General features: G+C 40.6%; 2 protein-coding genes across 2 annotated transcripts; one reads left to right on the forward strand and one right to left on the reverse strand.

Annotated features, from left to right (window-relative positions):
• Positions 1-120: 120 nt before the first annotated feature.
• exosc7 (exosome component 7) lies at positions 121-5,721 on the reverse strand. Its single transcript, XM_061060476.1, has 8 exons — positions 5,596-5,721; positions 5,374-5,475; positions 4,701-4,795; positions 3,604-3,769; positions 3,090-3,160; positions 2,432-2,555; positions 2,189-2,344; positions 121-884 (listed from the first exon to the last, which is right to left on the reverse strand). The coding sequence occupies exons 1-8, from the start codon at positions 5,650-5,652 to the stop codon at positions 780-782; spliced, it is 876 nt and encodes a 291-aa protein (XP_060916459.1). The 5' UTR covers positions 5,653-5,721; the 3' UTR covers positions 121-779.
• A 1,296-nt stretch (positions 5,722-7,017) lies between these two features.
• LOC132990547 (palmitoyltransferase ZDHHC3-like) lies at positions 7,018-19,145 on the forward strand. The gene is made up of 7 exons (XM_061058805.1): positions 7,018-7,421; positions 11,418-11,749; positions 12,809-12,933; positions 14,227-14,323; positions 15,253-15,334; positions 15,495-15,625; positions 16,546-19,145. Exons 2-7 carry the CDS (start codon positions 11,447-11,449, stop codon positions 16,702-16,704), a joined length of 897 nt encoding a protein of 298 aa, XP_060914788.1. The 5' UTR covers positions 7,018-7,421; positions 11,418-11,446; the 3' UTR covers positions 16,705-19,145.
• Positions 19,146-19,337: the final 192 nt, after the last annotated feature.

The raw sequence follows: 19,337 nt of genomic DNA on the forward strand, positions 1-19,337 counted from the left end.
AAGATTTCCATTCAACACAATCCTCGACTGACACGTGGCAAAAAGAACAGACGCACAGAGTCTGGACTCGATTTTTCACTTCTGTCTTGACAGCACTGTGATAAATATACACTTGAAGTATTGAGCATGCCAGTTTGTTTATTTACCAAATTATTGATCTCAAGTATCAACTGTTCTCCCCTTGTTATTACATAGAAATATTAGGGTTGCAGCCTGTATTATAAAGTAAACACAACTCTCTACTTACACAATAATATCAGGGGTGTGTCTGTCCACTCTTCCTACCCTGTAGTTAGACAGCAGGCTGATATTAGAGGTGTGTTTCTCACCTTGTTACCCTGCAAAAGAACAGTTAGATTAAGATTATAGCAGTCAGTAATGTTAAGGGTCCAGGCTGTATTCTAAAGTATCTTTATGTTTGTTTTCAACAATAATATTCAGGGTGTGTGGACTTCTTTTCTAATCACATCACTTTAGGTTACACTGACTGAACAGGAGGCGGCTGTGGTCAGTGGTAGAGTCGGTCGTCTCTCAACCAGAAGGTTAATACTAATGGACACTTTACATAGCAGCCTCTACCATCAGAAAGAACATGTGTGGGTGTGAAGAGTCAGAAAGACTAGAAAAGTGTTATACAGGCTCAAGTCCATTTACCATTTTTACAGAATATCTTCATGAAAAAAAAACCCTCAAATACAAGACGGATTTAGAAGTTCACATTTTTATTAGAAAATTCTGTATACATGTACAAACACACATACTGACGACACAGTAGTTATTTAACCAAGGAAGCCAACTTTCTGTCGCTTGGTTCCCAAACTCTCCTCCTGCTGCAGAAGCTTCATAAGAGGAGCATGAAGAGCTTTCCCCACCCGTTTACCTGCCTGGAGACAACAGAATACGTAAATACCTTTATGATGTAGAATCTTACACACACAGTATCAGACTCAGTCTGTATTAACACATATAACTCTGTACTTTATGTTAAGAAAGTTGTAAAACTCAGATTTTTCAGCAACATTATCTGCACACCTGCTCCAGAAAATCTAAATAGCTCACAAGTGTAAGTTTTTTTTCTCCCTTCTATGAAAACTGCTTGTTTCTACCTAAAGTCATGTGTGAGATTGTTTCTTTAGGTTATAAGACATCTCATCTCCCTTTTGGTTTTTGTCCAAACACCAAAAGGATAAATAACCCGTGGCAGACTGAAAATGACTTTACTGTCACTTTTCTTGTGAGTGTTCCTCAAGTTCACCCAGCAGTATGTGCCCCTTGTTTTTGTTTTTTTAATTGTATGATCCTGTAACCCAACCAGCACCTGAGAATATAGGCTGGCTGTGCACAGGGTACCCTGTTGGTCATCTTTATATTTATGTTTTTTCTCTTTCCTCTTACAAATCATTCTCTTATCAAACTGTGGCAAAGAATGAGCCACTTTAAATCAAATCAATTAAATAAAGCAGTGTGTTTATATTTATGTATTAGTTTATTTGTCAGGGACAATACATGTAGGCATTGGCACATCTAATTCAAGTGCAACCGATGCATCTACATAAGATTTAGCAGAGTCAGATTTGTTGTCCTTCTCCCAGTTTAGGCTTTTAGGAAATAACACACAATACAACAACACTAAAATAGACATAAAAACTATCAATCACAGCAGACATAGACGGGCAGCTACAAGGATGGATAAAAGCTAACAGTAAAGCACACAAAGACAAGCAGATTGATAATACTGACTAAGAATTAAGAACTAGAACTGAAATAACAACTAAAAAGAAACAAGAGTAAAAGATAAGTAAAATATGCTGTGCTCTATAAAACCAGTAACTTAGTGGTCACAGATTTCCAAATCTGTGCGCCTTTAACTAAGAAAAAGGACTGCTGCTGTTTTGCTGGTTTAACTGCCCCTCTTGTAGTTTGTGGTTCCTTTAACTGAGTATATGACTTTTAGAGAAGCAGGTTTTGTTGCTTTGGGTCATCGCTGGGCTAGCTCTTTCCATTGTGTCACACTGAGCTAACAGGCTAACAGCTAACAAGATATTATGGCCACAGAAAAGAGACTGTATTGATCCTCTAATAAAGCTCAAATCAAGTCTGTCATTTTGGAAAGAGAAAGAAAAATTCTGCTAAAGCTTCACTTGAGTCGACAGGACAACAGATGGCCGAGGACGAGGTCTGGACTCACCTCTGTCATTTCATAGATGCTCTCTGGGTCCAGGCTGCCTCCACCCACCTTCCTGGTGCAGGTGACGGTGCCCTTGTGTGTGACAGAGATGATAAGGCTGGCAACAGAGCAGGCCTTCTCCTGCAGGGTGGCGTCCACTACGTGCCTGTGACCCACCTGCAGAGAAAAAAAAACACAATGTAAGGGGGAGCCAAGCACTGTGTAAGTTTCCCTCTAATAATGGTTTTCAGAAAGTGTACTTACCTTACACAACGTCACTATGCAAGGAACGTTTTCTACATCGAGCCTCATGCAATCATACGGATCATCCGAAAGCTCAATTTCCTTTCCTCCTTCGTCGTCAGATGATATGTGCACTCTGGGAATTCTGTCATAAAGACAATTAGAGGAATGTATAGAAGTTATCAAAGGTCACACATTATGCAAAATACTTTTCACCATGTTTTTTGAACACTCACTAATGTGAGCTCAAACAGGCCGTTTGAAAATGTTCTTTTTGTGACATCACAAAGGGCAGTAGCCCCTCCCCCAGGTGGGTGACACTCCCACAGCTAGGTGTTTGTTCTGCCCTCTGAGTCTGCCTTCTCACCGTAAACAATAGGACATGGAGCGAGAAAGACCGAGACACCCAAGTCCTTCCAGAGAGGGGGGCGTGGTCAGACACAGCTCATTTACATATTTAAAGGTACAGAAACAGCCTGTTCTGAACAGGGCTGAAATAGAGGGGTTTATAGACATGATCAAATACAGGATCAGAGTGGATTTAGAACAAGAAACTTCACACACGTTTTGGTGAGCTCTGAGACTTATTTAAGGAGGAGGAGGATAGTATGTGACTTTTAGATTGAGCAATCGATCATTTTAAAGACCTTGACAAATACCATTAGAGCGCTTTACTTACTTTGTGTTGAAGAGAGCTGCCTTGATAGCTATTGAAATGGCATCATACAGGTTTCCATCACACTGCAGGAGCTGTGGGAACATATCAGTGTGAGATTTTACCTTAGTGAGGAGGACTGAACTGTATACACAAGGATGAAATGTGCTGCTTGAGTTATTCCTGCCCAGAAACGATTTGCCAAGACAATCTGTATTTCACAGACCTCCTTACCTACCCCCATAAAATATACTGAATTGTGTAATTCTACATTTCTTGTTCTTTACTACACATCTTTATCATGACATTTATCAACAAGAGAAAACTGTCCAAAGTGTGTATGACCCACATGGGCCATTACTATAACCACATGTTAATACAGAGTTCATATGTGATCCAAACAGACAAAGGCTGGAGGGGAAAGGATTATTACATAATATTTTATTGTTATTTATTCATCTACATTACTCAAAAGGGACAGAGAAAATACACAGGATTTAGAAAGTTTAAAAAGACATGACTTCATGCTGCCACTCACCAGCACATCCACATAGAGGACCCAGCAGTGCTCTCCTGCACTGATGCAGAGGCTCTTCAGGTCCACACTGTGTTTGTTGTTGAATACTTTGTAGAGAGTATTACTCAGCTCTGTGCCAAGCTCCTCACCTCCTCTGCCCTCAAACTCAGGGGTGGCGTTGGCTGAACTGGTGAAAGAAGACAGATGGTTGTGCTTTTTTTTCTAACTTACCTAACCTGGATGTGTTTAAAATAAGACCAGAGATGATACAACAGTTCCTCCTAGTGGCAGGGTATACATCAACACATGACAAAAACGTAGGACCTATTACCAAGGAAGCAATCTTTACCTTTGGGAACCATGAAAACCAATATTTATTTTGGTTTTTAAAACAAGTTTTTGTCAAAAGCAATTGAAAATGTGATTTCATTTAGAGTCATTTCAACAGTATAATGAGTTAAATTGTATTTATAAAAAGTAATGTTAGTAAGGTGCAATAAAATCTCAATAGGTTGAAATCAGACTTTTGATTGGTTCAACATAACTTGTGAAATGCACTTCTTCTTCTTCTTAAGTGTTGGTTTATATGTTTTCTTCTGTATAGCACATTGAGTTTACATTTGTATGAAATGTTCTGAACAAATAAAATTACATTTCTTTTTTTTATGTCTCACCTCAATATTGTTCTATTATTTGCACAGGCATTTGTGTGTATGTGGGTAGTTGAGTGCTTGTAGCATGTAAGGTAGCAAATGTTGTTTTACTATGTGTTACATTTCATTGTGAGATTGTCCACAGTGGTGGAAAAAAATGACCACTACTGATTATTTAAAGGTAATCTACACTGACAGCATTTCACACTGATAATGTTCATACTGGACATTATAGTAAATAAAGACAGACACAGTCTGTGTCTTAGTATTATTGTTTCAATTGATGTTCCTGAAAAATGCACATGTAATAGTATGTAGTATCACTATTATATAATGTTGTGTTGTACATAAAATGTTGGTCCCTGACACCTGCTAGGAGCTGGTAAGTGTGACTGGTTTGGTAGCAAAGTATATACAAAATAAACCTCTGTTTATACAAGAAGTCATTATGTGTACAATACATACCAATCCACAAAGAACTCCAAATAGCCTTCGTTTGGGACCAGAGGTTTTGGTTTTCCGATTTCAGCTTTAACCCCAACTAGAACTGCTGTGTGCCCCTGAAAGAAAAACACAAGAGAACAGTTGATCAGTCATCTTTCTTTACGATAGAATCAGAATCAGATTTATTGGCCCTGTATGCTTTACACACACACAAGGAATTTGGCTTCGTTGAACTGTGCTTTCAGCGTACAAAGAGTACAACATTAAATAAACACAGAAATAAGCAAAGACTAAACAAGGCTAAACAGTGCAAACATGCTGAGATGAGCTTGATAGTAAACATGTGATTATGTAACAGATGGTTAATAAAGGTAGTTTTACAGTATTACAATAATATACAGAGATGAAGTAGAACCATACTAACATGTGTTGCCAAGTTAACGAGTGTGTACCTACAGTCTATAGTGTGCACAGACGTCCGTGTTTGACACCACATCAGTCTCTATTTCCATGTTAATAAAGGTAGTTTTACAGTATTACAATAATATACAGAGATGAAGTAGAACCATACTAACATGTGTTGCCAAGGTAACGAGTGTGTACCTACAGTCTATAGTGTGCACAGACCAGACGTGTTAGAGACTCTTCTTCGTGTGAAGACAACATGAGCCAACATGGAGGACTTATACATTACCAGTGTGATTTTAGCCGAGCCGTCCGTGTTTGACACCACATCAGTCTCTATTTCCATGTGTCTATAGTCCTCACAGCCTCTTCCATCCACCCGTAAGTCATCCTGATGTAAACAACACCACACTATCAGACATAGGAAACAGTAAGGCAGCTTTCTTTCTAGCGTTACACAGAGTAACTGTCCGTCTTGGTGTTTATCGAAATTATCAAGGTAGTTACTTACCCGAATACCGTGTAAAATATACACCTTTTCCGCCTCGCTAACTTGTACTGTTGCCATGTTGTTGAACCGCCTGCATGTGAGTGAGTCGCTGCCTTATGTCGTCATCAACAGACGACGAATAAAAAATTAAAAAAGGAGCGTTTGAATTTGCCCACTTTGTTCACTTATGTCTCAATTTAATAACCTCAGCGTAAGAAAGAATAGCATACCGAAGAAAAAAACATTGAAATTGAGACACTTATTTTTAAATTATCCATTAAAAAAAATGACACATGTTGTTGCCTGATAAGGATCAGTTACTTTTATGGTGTGTAACTCTCTTACGTTAGTACGGTATTTAGATGGCTCTTTTATGGTTTCGTCTTCACTTTGGAATTGTAATGCACTAGTATTTCAGTTTTTATCACAGTCAGACTGGATTTCTTTTATTAGTTCTGATTGTTTAAAAAAAACACTGATTTTTGAAAGATGTCAAATGTGGCCAGCGTTTAGGCTTCCAGGCGGGCGAGATGGCACGATGGGCCTTATTCAGCCAGCGGACATGATCTTTGCTGATAAAATGCATTTTATGCTCTTAAGTTATGCTACAGTACAATTTCTTTTTCGGACTTTAATTTACATGTTTTTGGTTAGACAAATTCATTTCAAGGATTCAGGAAATAACTTTAAACCAGAATCCAACTAAGTTGGTTAATTCTTGGTCAGTATGTAACCCCTCGCCCATAAACCCCCAAGGGATCTCTCATACTCGGTATGTCTCAGTGAAGTTATGACAATTTGGATATTTGAAATTACACTTGAGAACATGCAGGATGTTGTGGGTCACTAGAGGGATGAAGTAAATGTCCTGGGCGGGGACCCTAAAGGACACAGCGCTGTGAACAGTTTTAGCGAATACACCTATTTACAGTAGTCACCAAAAAGCTGACCATCTTTGTCAAACATCTTTCAGCCTCGTCATCCCAATTTTATCTGCCATGGTGGAAAATGTTTTTCAAATTATTTTTATAGATAGTCACGAGAAACTTTATTAAGCAAGTACAAAATGAAGTGCGATTTTCCCTCGCATACGTTTTCGTTGATGGGACTTTAATTGGATGTGGTCATTGACCTAATGTTAATAAAGTAATTGTTAATAATTTTTATGCCTTGCATAGACTGAGCGAAAGTGATGCCTGACAGACTAATCTCAGGGCACACTCGCCTGATAGTCTTCTCTCAGGACACACTCGCCTGACACACCCCTCTCAGGGCACACTCGCCTGACAGACTGCTCTCAGGGCACACTCGCCTGACAGACTCCTCTCAGGGCACACTCGCCTGGTAGACTTCTCTCAGGGCACGCTCACCTGACAGACTGCTCTCAGGGCACATTCGCCTGACAGACTTTTCTCAGGGCACACTCACCTGACAGACTTCTCTCAGGGCACACTCGCCCGCTACAGCGAGGGAGAGTGTCGGACTTCCTGGTTGGCTCTGCGCTGTGTTGTCCTGTTCCCCGCAAAGCTTTCTGGATCTAAGAGGCGGAAGCACCGGAATAGTTGGGTATCGGCCTGTTTTAAAAAGGGCTCGGTCCGTCTCTGTTGTGTTTAGCACACTTAGCATAATTTCGGCGAATTAACAAGTCGTCGAAACCGAGGCGGCATTGAAAGCTGGAGCCGAGCCGCGCAGCTGTGGAGAGCTGCTGCCCGGGGATCAGTGAGGTTAGCTGGGATAGAGCTAACTGACAGAGCGGCGGAGGAGACGGTCTGGAGCGTTTTAATTCACTACGACCCGAAACTACACCAGGACTTCAAGAAACTTTTGAGACGCCAGGAGAGGGCGAGGTAGGTTTGTATTTGAACTAACAGGAGCGTTACTTTAACTTGATATACATGTTTACTGACTATTATCAGCTATTAAGTGACGTAAATCCAGATATCCTGAGGTATCCTGCTTCAGATGGCATAGTTACTTCCTGGTCTTTTTTGTTGTTGTTTGTTTAATGATTAAGCACTTTCTGGAAGTTCATTCAGTATTTCCTTGCATTGATGTCACACCTGAACAGGCCCCATGGGTAATTGTAAGATAACTTGTTCTTTACGGATCCATTAGAGGTCAATGTGGCATGAAAACAGACTCCAGGGAGTCCTGCTAAAGAGCACATAGATCTATCCTTATTGTTAAAACATATGAAGTGTTGCTCTTTATCAAAACGTCCTACCTTGAAAACGGTGTACTCAAGCAATGCCATCCATTCATTTTTTTTATAGTACAACTGTAAGTAATGAAACAGTTCATCATCTCAGGTAAAGATCATAGTGGAATCATTTCAAGTTTGTCAGGTTGCAAGAAACATATCTCCAGTTGGGTTGCTAATGTGACTCAGTTTGCATCTGTGTTGTAACTTCAAAATCTATTAATAATTTCATTCATATTTCCCCTTCCTTCTTCCTTTTTTGTCAAATATGAAAAACCCACCGAGTGCAGTTTGAACATGCTCCATAGGGCTTGTGGGTGATTGTGATCCACGTTTTTGTTGCATTTGTTTCATTGACTATAAGATTGATAATCAGAAGATCCATTCTGCTCACTAAAACAAAACGATGTCCTCGTCTTTATCACCTTTCAGAAGACACTTTCCGCTAAGTTTAATTCATTTTAGGAGGATGGCAACCCCTGAATAAAAGAATAAGAGCGAGAGAGAGCGAGATCTTAATGACCGATGTTTCTGTAGTTTGTTTCATTTGAGTCCTCTCAGGGATCTATTTTCCCATCTTCCACTTTCTTTTCTGTATTTTCAGTAAACACAGTTTTGACGGTAATGTTAAGTTACAACACCATCACAAGTCATTACCAGGCTTCCAGTAAGATTTGAATGGAAATACTTGAGCTCCAGCCCTTCGAGCCAGGTGGTTCAGTAATCCCAGACTTGTAGTGAAAGTGATACCCACAGACTGAGCAGACCTCCAACCGGACCTCCTGCTGACCTCCTGCTGTGTGTGATGACACGAGTGGTCAAACGGTCAGGAGCACACAAACAGAGCCTGAGTCGCTCATACGTCCTCCAGACGATGCCCAGGACTCAATTCAGGATGTTCAGGACTAAATGATTTAAGAGCTATCATCAATAAACCATTACCCCTTTGTCGAGTGACTTCCTTGTTTGACTGCCATTGAAACATGGCTGACTCCAATGATTTACTGTCTTCTATTTCCCATGTACTAAGTATCTAAGCCTTGGCAGGGTATGAGTTCAATCAATCCTTGTTATCTCCATATTTGTTGTGTTTTCCATACTGTCAAACAGAAAGGGCTATATTTGTAGTGGTAGCTGCATCAGTTCTGAAGTAGTAAATATGTGTAAGATTGTTTCTGTTTTGTTGCTACATCGTCCTCAGAGGTCAAACGTATGTGACTTACTCCCAAGAAGAAAACCCAATCATGACTCATCAGCCTCGTGTCTCTATCAGACTGTACTGTAACTTAGGGCGCGGTCACACTGGCCAAACGAACTGGACTTTAGTGTTGAAGCATACTTGGGCACGGTACGGATGGCCAGCGGGACCGCGCCCTAAGATACTAACAATGGCGGTACTCGATGATATTTGGCTGGTGTCATGTTCAGACACTTCAGACTGTTAGCATGCTAATGAAGGACACATAAACACTTCAGTGTCGAACTGTTATGATGTTTGATGCTGCATCATTTGGTCCCAAACACATAATGTGAGTTTTATTTCATAACGTCCCTGCTGCCATTTCTGGTCATTTGCGTTGTTTTTAAACGGCTGACTGATTGTTAGCAGTTTCAGTCTATGTTAAGCTTTTGGACATTCATACTCAAATGCAAAAACCCAAACGTGGTCAGGTAGAAATAAGCACATGTTGTTTATGTAAACACAAGGAACACAGACCAATGAAACATCCAGGTGTGTTCAAGTTAACAGCGTGTTGCTGTTCATAAGAACAATATCACAGTTCATTGTGTTGTATGATGCTAAGTCTTAATAGCTAAATTGTTGCTAACACGGCCTCTTAGGCAGACATGTTAAGGCTGGATAACAGCAAAGTCTCAGACACCTACCACGCCCTGAACAGTCAATATGAACTTTGACCTGAGAAACAGGTTCCCATGTTATAATGTCAGACTGAAGCAGTCAGTCCTAAAACTGAATCTCAGTTCAAAGTACACTGAAGGCCTCTGAATATGTGTTTGTTGTTTGAAGGTCGTGTAAAATGTTTGTATCTTGTCTTTCATTTTTCTGTTGCAAATGGAGCTGCTGTGATGCAAGACACATTACAGACAATAAATCAATCATAATCTGTGGTGTCAGGGGCGACGGTGGCCTAGTGGATAGTGTGCGCCCCAGGTACAGAGGCTGTAGTCCTCCAAGTGGACAGAAATCCGTCCTGTGGCTTCTTTCCTGCAAGTCCGTCCCCACGCTCTCTCTCGTCCCAATGTCTGACTCTATCCACTGTCCTGGAAGTAAATCCTAAAAACCCAGTGGTGTTCACTTGAATTCAAATCTATTGGCTAGTTTAGAGATTTCAATCTGAACCAATTGGTTTTAGGATCCAACTGAAATGACAGTAATACAAAAAGAAAACCCAAACTATTTGTGAGAAATGTTTGAGACAGGTTGAAAGGATTTTCGAGGAAAGAGATAAGTGAATAGTCTGCCAATAGGAGGCGCCGCTCTAGTCTCTGTGCTCCTCAACAGGTGGAGCTTAGTGTGAGTCAGAGGTCAGGTGGGAGTGTTATGTGGAGAAAGAGGTCTGGTAATTGGTCTTTAAGCTGTAATTGACCATGGAACGTGTTAGTTTAATGTCGAAATGATGTTGATTAATGTCCTGGAGAACGTGCTGTAGAAAGGCTCATGATCATTTTCAATCTAATTAAACTCCTGCTCTCAAGGGAGGCGTGCTTAACTGCCGGGGTCGTTGACCAAGCCCTTATTAAACTGGACATAAAAGTGGGATTAAGCTATTGCTGAGGAAAGCCTAATAGACCGATTGAATCCTCAGGAATGTCCAAGCAATCTGATTTCACTCACTTTACGCTCAGCTTTCAGTGAGAAGAAGGGCTCACAGGTCCGGCCTTGTACAGCCAATAAGCTGTTTAATTCTTATCTGCACAAAAATGTAAGGCCTGTTTTTAAAGAAATCCTCTTTAAAGTCAAACTCACAGTGAGTAGTGGGATGGCAGGGTAACACAGGCCCATGATAACAATGATGTATTACATTAGGATATCTGATTATTCTTTTACCTCTGGTCATGCTTCATCTCTTACCGCTGTCTGGCATTAACCCAACATCTTCATATTCTCTTATCCCACTGTCCACTTCTTCTTCAGAATTCATTTCTGTTAATGTTGTCACCCTCATTCATCTCATGAGCGCCATCCTGAGGAGTCATGAAGTACTGACCCGTGGTTTCAATATGTGGCACCAGTGATTCAGTAATTGTATGACACGAGTCAGAACGATGATGTATTGATATATCAATATGATGTTCCACCCCTACTCATTATTAGACAGACAGAGAGACAGACAGACAGACAGACACACAGACAGACAGACACACAGACAGACACACAGACAGACACAGACACACAGACAGACACACACACAGACAGGCAGGATTTTTTTCTGTATTTTCAAGCTTTTCTTTTTTATCAAATCAATGAATTCAACAGAAGCAATTGAAGTTTATCTCATTTTTAGTTTCATCTGTTGGCCGATACCTTCCCTCATTGACGCACACTCACTGAATTCCTTCACCTTATTCCTTTCTTCCTTTGCTCCCCCCTCGTCCTCTCCATCTGCCTCTCCTCTCACAGTATGCGGCCTGAGTCACGGGCGTTGTAGGATGAAGAGCCCGGCGCACCGCACCAGGGACATCGAGCGGCAAGCCGGCTACCTGAAGCCAGAGCACTGCGCCCCTCCTCCACCCCGCACGGGCTCCGGCACCATGTGGTTTATCCGCGACGGCTGTGGCATCGTGTGTGGCGTGATCACCTGGCTCCTGGTCTTCTACGCCGAGTTTGTGGTGGTGTTCGTCATGCTGCTGCCCGCCAAAAACCTCTTGTACAGCCTCTTCAACGGGGTGCTGTTCAACGGCCTCGCTTTCCTCGCCCTGGCCTCTCACGCCAAGGCCATGTGCACAGACCCAGTAAGTCATGCTGTTGTATAAACACTCTTTAGACAGATAGGTAATAGTAGCTTTTGGAGATGCATGGCTCATATTATAGTATTATTACCTCTCTTTTTTATCCAGCAACATGATCCGTTTACTCCGTTTAGAAATCAGTGTTCACTCAAACCATCACAGGCTAACAGACAAACAACAAAGCAGGGACAGGATGTGGCTTCAGTGTGGGCTTGTTTCTGGGACTCTGAGACAAAACAGGTCGAGGCCAAATGGGTCATTTTAATGTGACGTCTCCCCCTCGGGTGGGAAGCTTTTATAAGGTCTTACTGGTTGCAAGGGGTGAACACACAGTGGATGCAACTAGAAGTCATCGTTTCACCGCGTCCTGAACAGTCAGCAACTGAAATACAATAGATAGTGAAGATCCAGGGGACACAAGGTCGTATGTCAAGATAAAATGACTCAAAATCTAATATTAGCATACACTATCTACACTACACTACGTTAATCATTTAAGTAAATAATTCAAAGCTACCATTGGACAGGATGTTGTTTTCCATGTAGATTCAAAGAATAATGTTAACTATGTTGATTGCTAACATTTAGTCTAACAGTCTGTCACGAGATATCCCCGAAATATGGCCTGATGTTCTTTTAGGACTCTTCGTCTTCTTAGTTTCTGGATCATAAAGAAGCAGGGAAATTAGATTTTTTTTTTTTTTTCAGAAACACAGCGAAACAGCATTTGAGAATCTAACCCTGAGTGTGACATCAGAGGGAAAACAGGTTCATTCTAGTTTAACATTTTTAACCAGGGACTCACTAGAAGCATGATCCTGCTTTGATTCACATTTTGTATTGTTTATATTGGTAGAGTTTTTGACTTTGAACTTTGACCTTTAAAGACAAATCTTACTTTTCTTGATAGAGAAGGCAGTGAAAAGACGACAGTAACAGACACTACACTTTTGTAGTAGTAGGAGTTTATTGATGTCTCTATTGAACACTTACAGTATATTGATCATTCATCATTTTTTCTGCCCCTCCCCCTCTCTCTCTCTCTCTCTCTCTCTCTCTCAGGGAGCTGTGCCCAAAGGGAATGCTACCAAAGAATTCATTGAAAGCCTGCAGCTCAAACCCGGACAGGTGGTGTACAAATGTCCAAAGTGCTGCAGCATCAAGCCTGACAGAGCTCACCACTGCAGGTACAACACAGCGCCCCCCTGTGAACATTAAGCAGTGTGTCTGAAGGGGGTAGAGTGTTCGCACTGAAGTCTGCACAGAGGAAGCTGGCCTCTCCCACTCTCATCTGTGTTTTTGTTCACCTGCCTCCCCTGTCTGTGTTTCTTTAGCTTTTTCTTTTTTTTAACAGTAGCTGTGTAGCATTTCCCTGCAGACCTCTCAGCTTGATAATAAGGGGTTCCCCCTGTGACTGCTCAGTGGTTCCCCCTGTGACTGCTCAGTGGTTCCCCGGGGATCTCATGGCATGAAAAGCACAAAAACAGCACAGAGTAATTGAATTGTAAAGCCAGTGAGTCACAAGACCCATACATTTGATGAAGTGGATGATTTTATTTCTGCTGCATATCATGAGTCATCCTCGTGGGTGGTTATGATGACACACTGGATGGATCAGAAGAGTCTTTTTTTGTTTTGTTTACTTTACAGTGAACATTGCTTCATATGTGAAATACAGAGTAGACACCATGCAGATGGGATTCTAGCCGTGGCTGATTTACAACCCCTATCCCTGGGTCGGCTTTTAGGATTTAAACTGAAGCATTAGACTTAAAGAAATACAGAAATAGGGATACTAAACAAAAACAGACACTATAAACTGCATTAAAATAAGGACAAACCGTCAAATAAGGTTTTTAAGAGGAAATAATCACTGCTCACAGTTTTACTCGTGTCTTAAATACCTTGAACTCTCAGTTTTTTTTTAAATCAGGTTGTTTATGTGTTCCACAGGTGTGTGTTCCTCTTATTAATAACGATGACTGACCAAATGTAGTTCTGTAGTTTGTTTACCAGCTGACAGATTGTTTCTGGAGTGAGGTTGTTTTCAGATTTGAAAAAAGGAAAAGTTTACAAAACTGTCAAAACTTAGTACATTGTGTTTTTTTTTTTTTAGATATTGGATCACAACTGTTTTATAAAAAGATTCCTGATTAGAAATATCATAAACAAATCACACAGGTTGTGGTCCGACTTTCTGAAGATTGATCATGAGTGGTCAGACTTTACCTGTGTTGTCAAACAGCTGCGACTCTGTGAGATGAATAACCTCCTGACACACAAACCCAAAAAGGCTGTCCACCATGACTGAGAGCAACCAGTCAACAGTGAAGTGAATTACCCTGCTTCAAGTCTTTTTCTGTTTGGATTAATTGTCCTAATAGTTACAAATACTCTGATTGTTCTTCTTTTGCAGCTGCAGAATGTCGTGGTTTGTCTGTAATCTTAATTTTCTATTTAATAAATGTGTGTGTCCACAGTGTGTGTAAACGCTGCATCAAGAAGATGGACCACCACTGTCCCTGGGTGAACAACTGTGTGGGAGAGAGCAACCAGAAATACTTTGTGCTTTTCACGGTGAGTCTTTAGACTACAGGAGCCATAATGAACGAGTAAATAAAGCACATGATGAAACTGAAAAACACATGCAAGAGTTTCAGGTGACAAAAGAGAGAATCAAACACATCTAAAGGTCACATATTATGTAAAATACACTTTACTGTGTTTTTCTAACACTAATATGAGTCCTTAGTCAAGGAACGTTTTCTACATCGAGCCTCATGCAATCATACGGATCATCCGAAAGCTCAATTTCCTTTCCTCCTTCGTCGTCAGATGATATGTGCACTCTGGGAATTCTGTCATAAAGACAATTAGAGGAATGTATAGAAGTTTTCAAAGGTCACACATTATGCAAAATACTTTTCACCATGTTTTTTGAACACTCACTAATGTGAGCTCAAACAGGCCGTTTGAAAATGTTCTTTTTGTGACATCACAAAGGGCAGTAGCCCCTCCCCCAGGTGGGTGACACTCCCACAGCTAGGTGTTTGTTCTGCCCTCTGAGTCTGCCTTCTCACCGTAAACAATAGGACATGGAGCGAGAAAGCCAGAGTACACCCAAGCCCTTCCAGAGAGGGGGTGTGGTCAGGCACAGCTCATTTACATATTTAAAGGTACAGGCACAGAAACAGTCTGTTCTGAGCAGGGCTGAAATAGAGGGGTTTATAGACATGATCAAATACAAGATCAGAGTGTATTTAGAACAAGAAACTTCATAGACATGTTTTGAGGAGCTCTGAGACTTATTTACACTGGTTGAAGAGGAGGAGAATATGAGACCTTTAAGTAAATGTGTACAATGTAAGTGTTATAATGCATTCTTTACAGATGAACTCTTAGTTATGAGAATGTTGGTCAATCACTACGCTCTACGAAAATACAAAGCAAATAATATTAAGGTAACACTGAATCTGTTCTATGTCCCTCTCTTCTGTTCTCTCCAGATGTATATTGCTCTTATATCCCTTCATTCACTCCTCATGGTGGCTTTCCATTTTGTTTTCTGCTTCGAGGAAGACTGGACAAGTAAGTGATGAGCTGCCGCGGTGGCTGCTTACTTTACAGTTGACCTGAGATTGTTTTACCACCATCCTAATTTACAATGATATATAGATGTTAATAAAGACCGTATATGATTTAACACAGGTAACAAATCTTTCTCTCTCCGTTCTACCTCCCTCTCCAGAGTGCAGTAACTTCTCCCCACCAGCCACCGTCATCCTCCTCATCCTGCTCTGCTTCGAGGGTCTCCTCTTTCTAATCTTCACTGCAGTCATGTTTGGGACCCAGGTCCACTCCATCTGCTCCGACGAGACGGTGAGTTAAAAACCAGTTACTGTTGTCTGACTCTTGGGTTTAGTGAAATATTGCATCAGCCACCTTTAAGCCTCCTGAACAGGTATGTAGAAAATGTGCTGCACTGGCTCTCACCTTCCCTGGTAGGTCACTTCACTTCTTGAAATTGAACTAATTAAAGTATGGGGTTATATTACTTTCTATATATCTTAACTGCTGTTTTAAAGGTTGTAAGTGGTGCCCTCTTCATTCAGCAGCCCACACACCAGTTTTGATCTGCTCGGTACACTACATCATTCACAACAATCCTCCTCTACAGGAAGCTCTCCCGCTGTGAGGACCAAATCAAACAGGAGTGGAGTTTCTTTGGAAGAGCGTACTGTACTGCTGATTAAGACGTTCAAAAGAGAAGACACATAGAAAATGAGAGAGAGAGAGAGAAAGAGGGGCAGCAGAGTGCAGAAATCAGAGGTTGTTGTTGTGGGTCACTTTGTGAAAAGCAGAACTGAAGGAAGCATGTTTTTTATAAACACATTTGCTTTCGCATTTCAATATTGTTATCTTCAATGCTTGATGTATTTTTGATGCCAGACGATCATGTTACAGAAATTTTCTTTATTTTTCAAAGCAAATATTCTAAGTGACTGAAACATTTTACTGTCTACGGAAAGCAGGATGAGATTTGTTGTCATAAAAACACTACTTACAGGTGAACTAGAATAACTCATCAGAAATATGAAAGGTACCAGTTTGTCCACAGGGAGTGCCAAAATTGACCCCAACAGAAAGTTCCTCTCAGGAGCTTTAAGTTTGAGCATCAGGTTCATCATATGCTGAAATGTATCCTTGAAAACAAGTTTATTTAAACAAGTATTCTTGTTTTTTGTTTTCATCCATGGACTCACATCCTCTCTCCTGTGTCTTGCATCCTGTCTCTGCAGGGTATCGAACAACTAAAAAAGGAGGAGCGCCGTTGGGCCAAAAGATCTAAATGGATGAATATGAAGGTGGTGTTCGGCCATCCGTTCTCTATAGCCTGGCTGAGCCCTTTTGCGACACCCGACCACGGCAAGGCGGACTTGTACCAGTACATCGTGTGAAAGCTGGAAAGGGAGCTGAGCTCTGCTGCTGTGGACTTCAACTTGGTCTGCTGGACCTCAATGAGCATGAACTCCTTTTGATCACTTCTACCTATTCTTTCCTTTATGAATAATTCATGTATTGATACTTCAGGGTGTTTTTCTGTAAGCTATCACATTGTACAAATATGATGTTTCAAAAAAAAGAAAAACTTCTCTCCTTCTTTCCATTATATATTTTTGTGACATCTTGAGGCTGACTGAAATGAATGAGGTGTAGCTGTACAGAGAAAGTGCTACAAGGAGAAAAAACCTCAAACTAAGCAGCAGTAACTTGACGAGAAGCACTTGATAAACGTCTGAGGAACAACACCAAGAGACTGGTTTCTTCTTTTTTTTTTGGAGGAATATTTCCTGCAGTTTTGTCTGATCATTTCCCGGCTTCCAAAACGAAACAATGTGAACTCAGAACTGAAGTCCTGAATGTTTCCGCTCCAGCAGCGCCGCCCAGGTGCCAAGATGGACTCTGGAGTAATACGTCTTCCTGTTAACTTTATCACAGGACAACCTGTCCAATCCTTCATTTGCTGTCTTTCTGTTGCTGCGTTAGTCTTTCGCTGAGCGCTGCGGATGCTTTGCCTTAGAGAACAGTGCATTAGTGATTATAAAAGACACTAGTATTATTTTGCCTTACTGTGGCTGTCAGGGTCATACAGCATCACTTTGGTTAAATACCATTTTTAAATAAGTGTGTTGTTTGATGCCACAACACTGTGAAGGACATTCAGAGGTCGTAGGACACAGAGCAGTGGCTGGTTGAGGTTTCAGCGATTTGACAATTTTTGTTCCATGTTTTTTAGGACCAGTATCAGTCTGATGAACAGCTGATGGCACTAACTCTTCAGTCGGATGCGGCTGTTGAAGAAAATGTGCACATAAACAGATGAATGGAAACTCATGTAGTGTAGCCTATATCAAAAAGACGAAGAGGTTACATCTGAATCTATTGGAATTGGACGACCATTGCTAAAAACACAAGTAATATCCTAAACGGGGGTTAAATCCATAAGAATCTAAAGGGTTAATGAGGTGCATCGATTGAGCGGCTGCTGACCGTTTTTTTTCCGCCTGTTCAGCCGCGAACAGCTGGTCCTCTTAAATAAATCGATTCTGTGCCGATCTCAGATTTACACATGAGCAGAGAGGGTTTTTCTTTTTTCTTTTTTAGAGCTCTCCTGTTTTAGAAAGCACAGCTGTTAGTACACGATGTAATTGACTAACATTACCAAACGTTGATGCGCCATGTAGCTAATTAACATCAAGCCTCGTTCTCATGTGACTCAGGTGCTGAAAAAGAGATCACATGTGGAAACAGATGAAATCTCTAAGGTTGTGGTTTTTTAGGTGATTTAATGAAACAATCTGCTGATGAAGTGAAACAAAGAGGAGGAGAGCAGTGTGTGTGGTCAGGAAGTCATTTAACCCGGTGCAGTTTAGAAGCTTATTAACAGTGTTTTGTTTTTTAAATATGAAAATTTAATAGAATTTTCAGTAAGGAGAAGTTACAAAAAATGTGTTATTGGTGTTAATTGTTCTCTAAAGAAAGAAAATCAGAATCGGCAGCTCTGATTTTGAGGAAACCTAAATCGGCCGCATAAATTGTAATTGGTTCATCTCTTGATTTTAACGTAATATTCGGACACTTTGCAGGTAATTTACGAAAATCTAGCCAGCATCCTCGCTTGGAACTCTTTCTATCACAGTCACCAGCTGATTTGAAGTCAGGGAATAAAGCAATAACGTTGCTCTCTGAATGCACTGAACCTAAGTGTAAGTTTTCTTGTTGTATTTGGCTGTGGATAATCCCGTTTTTTTAATAGTCTGCTGTTGAGAGTGGGAAAAGCCTTACAGGGATAAAGGATCAAATTCTGATTGGAGTTGTGGAAGGAGTTGACCGGGGGCCTCAAAGAGCATGGTTTAAATGTTCATATTGTGGTCATCTATGGGCAGTACAAGGCAATGCAGAGTGTTTGTTACTGATAGGAAATATTTCACTTCAAAGCATTTACCACTAAAAATGCCTTTGCCCAATCAGTGTTTGAAAGCCTTATTTTAATTATTGTGCTTTTAAAGATGATGAAAGGAAATTGATAAACGTGTTGCCTAATTGAACACTTAATGAAGGCGGGATTAGAGTAACTATGGTCCAGACTGACTTTTTCTTTGGCTTTTAAAAAAAACACAAAAAAAAAAAGAAGTCAAATCTTGATCATAAAATGGAGATACAACTGTTGCGTTCCGGTTTACACATACAGCACAGCAGCTGTCTTTATCTGTTGAATTGTTTCCTTTATTCTTTGTGGCCTGGTACAATTTACTGTGGATCACATGATGTGTATTTTCTTTATCACTGTGGTATTTGTTTAAAGGGGAATGAAATAAAACATTATATATATGTGTGTATCTTACATTTTTCTGAAGTCAAATTTTTCAGTTTGATTTTTCATTTTGGTTGAAAAGCTTTTATTTTGTGAGTTTTTTAAACCAGTGGTTCCAAACCTTTTTTTTCTTAGCAAAATAAAGAATATATCCTCAGAATAGATGTAGAACAGCATGAATAAGCTTCCCCGTTAAAAGATGCAGTCATGATTCAA

The sequence above is a fragment of the Labrus mixtus genome, chromosome 16, assembly GCF_963584025.1.
Source record: "Labrus mixtus chromosome 16, fLabMix1.1, whole genome shotgun sequence".
Lineage (NCBI taxonomy): Eukaryota > Metazoa > Chordata > Actinopteri > Labriformes > Labridae > Labrus > Labrus mixtus.

Coding starts and splice junctions, on each gene's coding strand:
- exosc7 (XM_061060476.1), bottom strand. CDS start 5,652: ATGGCAACAGTACAAGTTAGCGAGGCGGAAAAGGTGTATATTTTACAC. Junction 5,476..5,595: donor ATATTTTACACGGTATTCGG/GTAAGTAACTAC, acceptor TGTTTACATCAG/GATGACTTACGGGTGGATGG. Junction 4,796..5,373: donor GCTCGGCTAAAATCACACTG/GTAATGTATAAG, acceptor TTTTTCTTTCAG/GGGCACACAGCAGTTCTAGT.
- LOC132990547 (XM_061058805.1), top strand. CDS start 11,447: ATGAAGAGCCCGGCGCACCGCACCAGGGACATCGAGCGGCAAGCCGGC. Junction 15,335..15,494: donor CTTCGAGGAAGACTGGACAA/GTAAGTGATGAG, acceptor CTCCCTCTCCAG/AGTGCAGTAACTTCTCCCCA. Junction 15,626..16,545: donor CCATCTGCTCCGACGAGACG/GTGAGTTAAAAA, acceptor CTGTCTCTGCAG/GGTATCGAACAACTAAAAAA.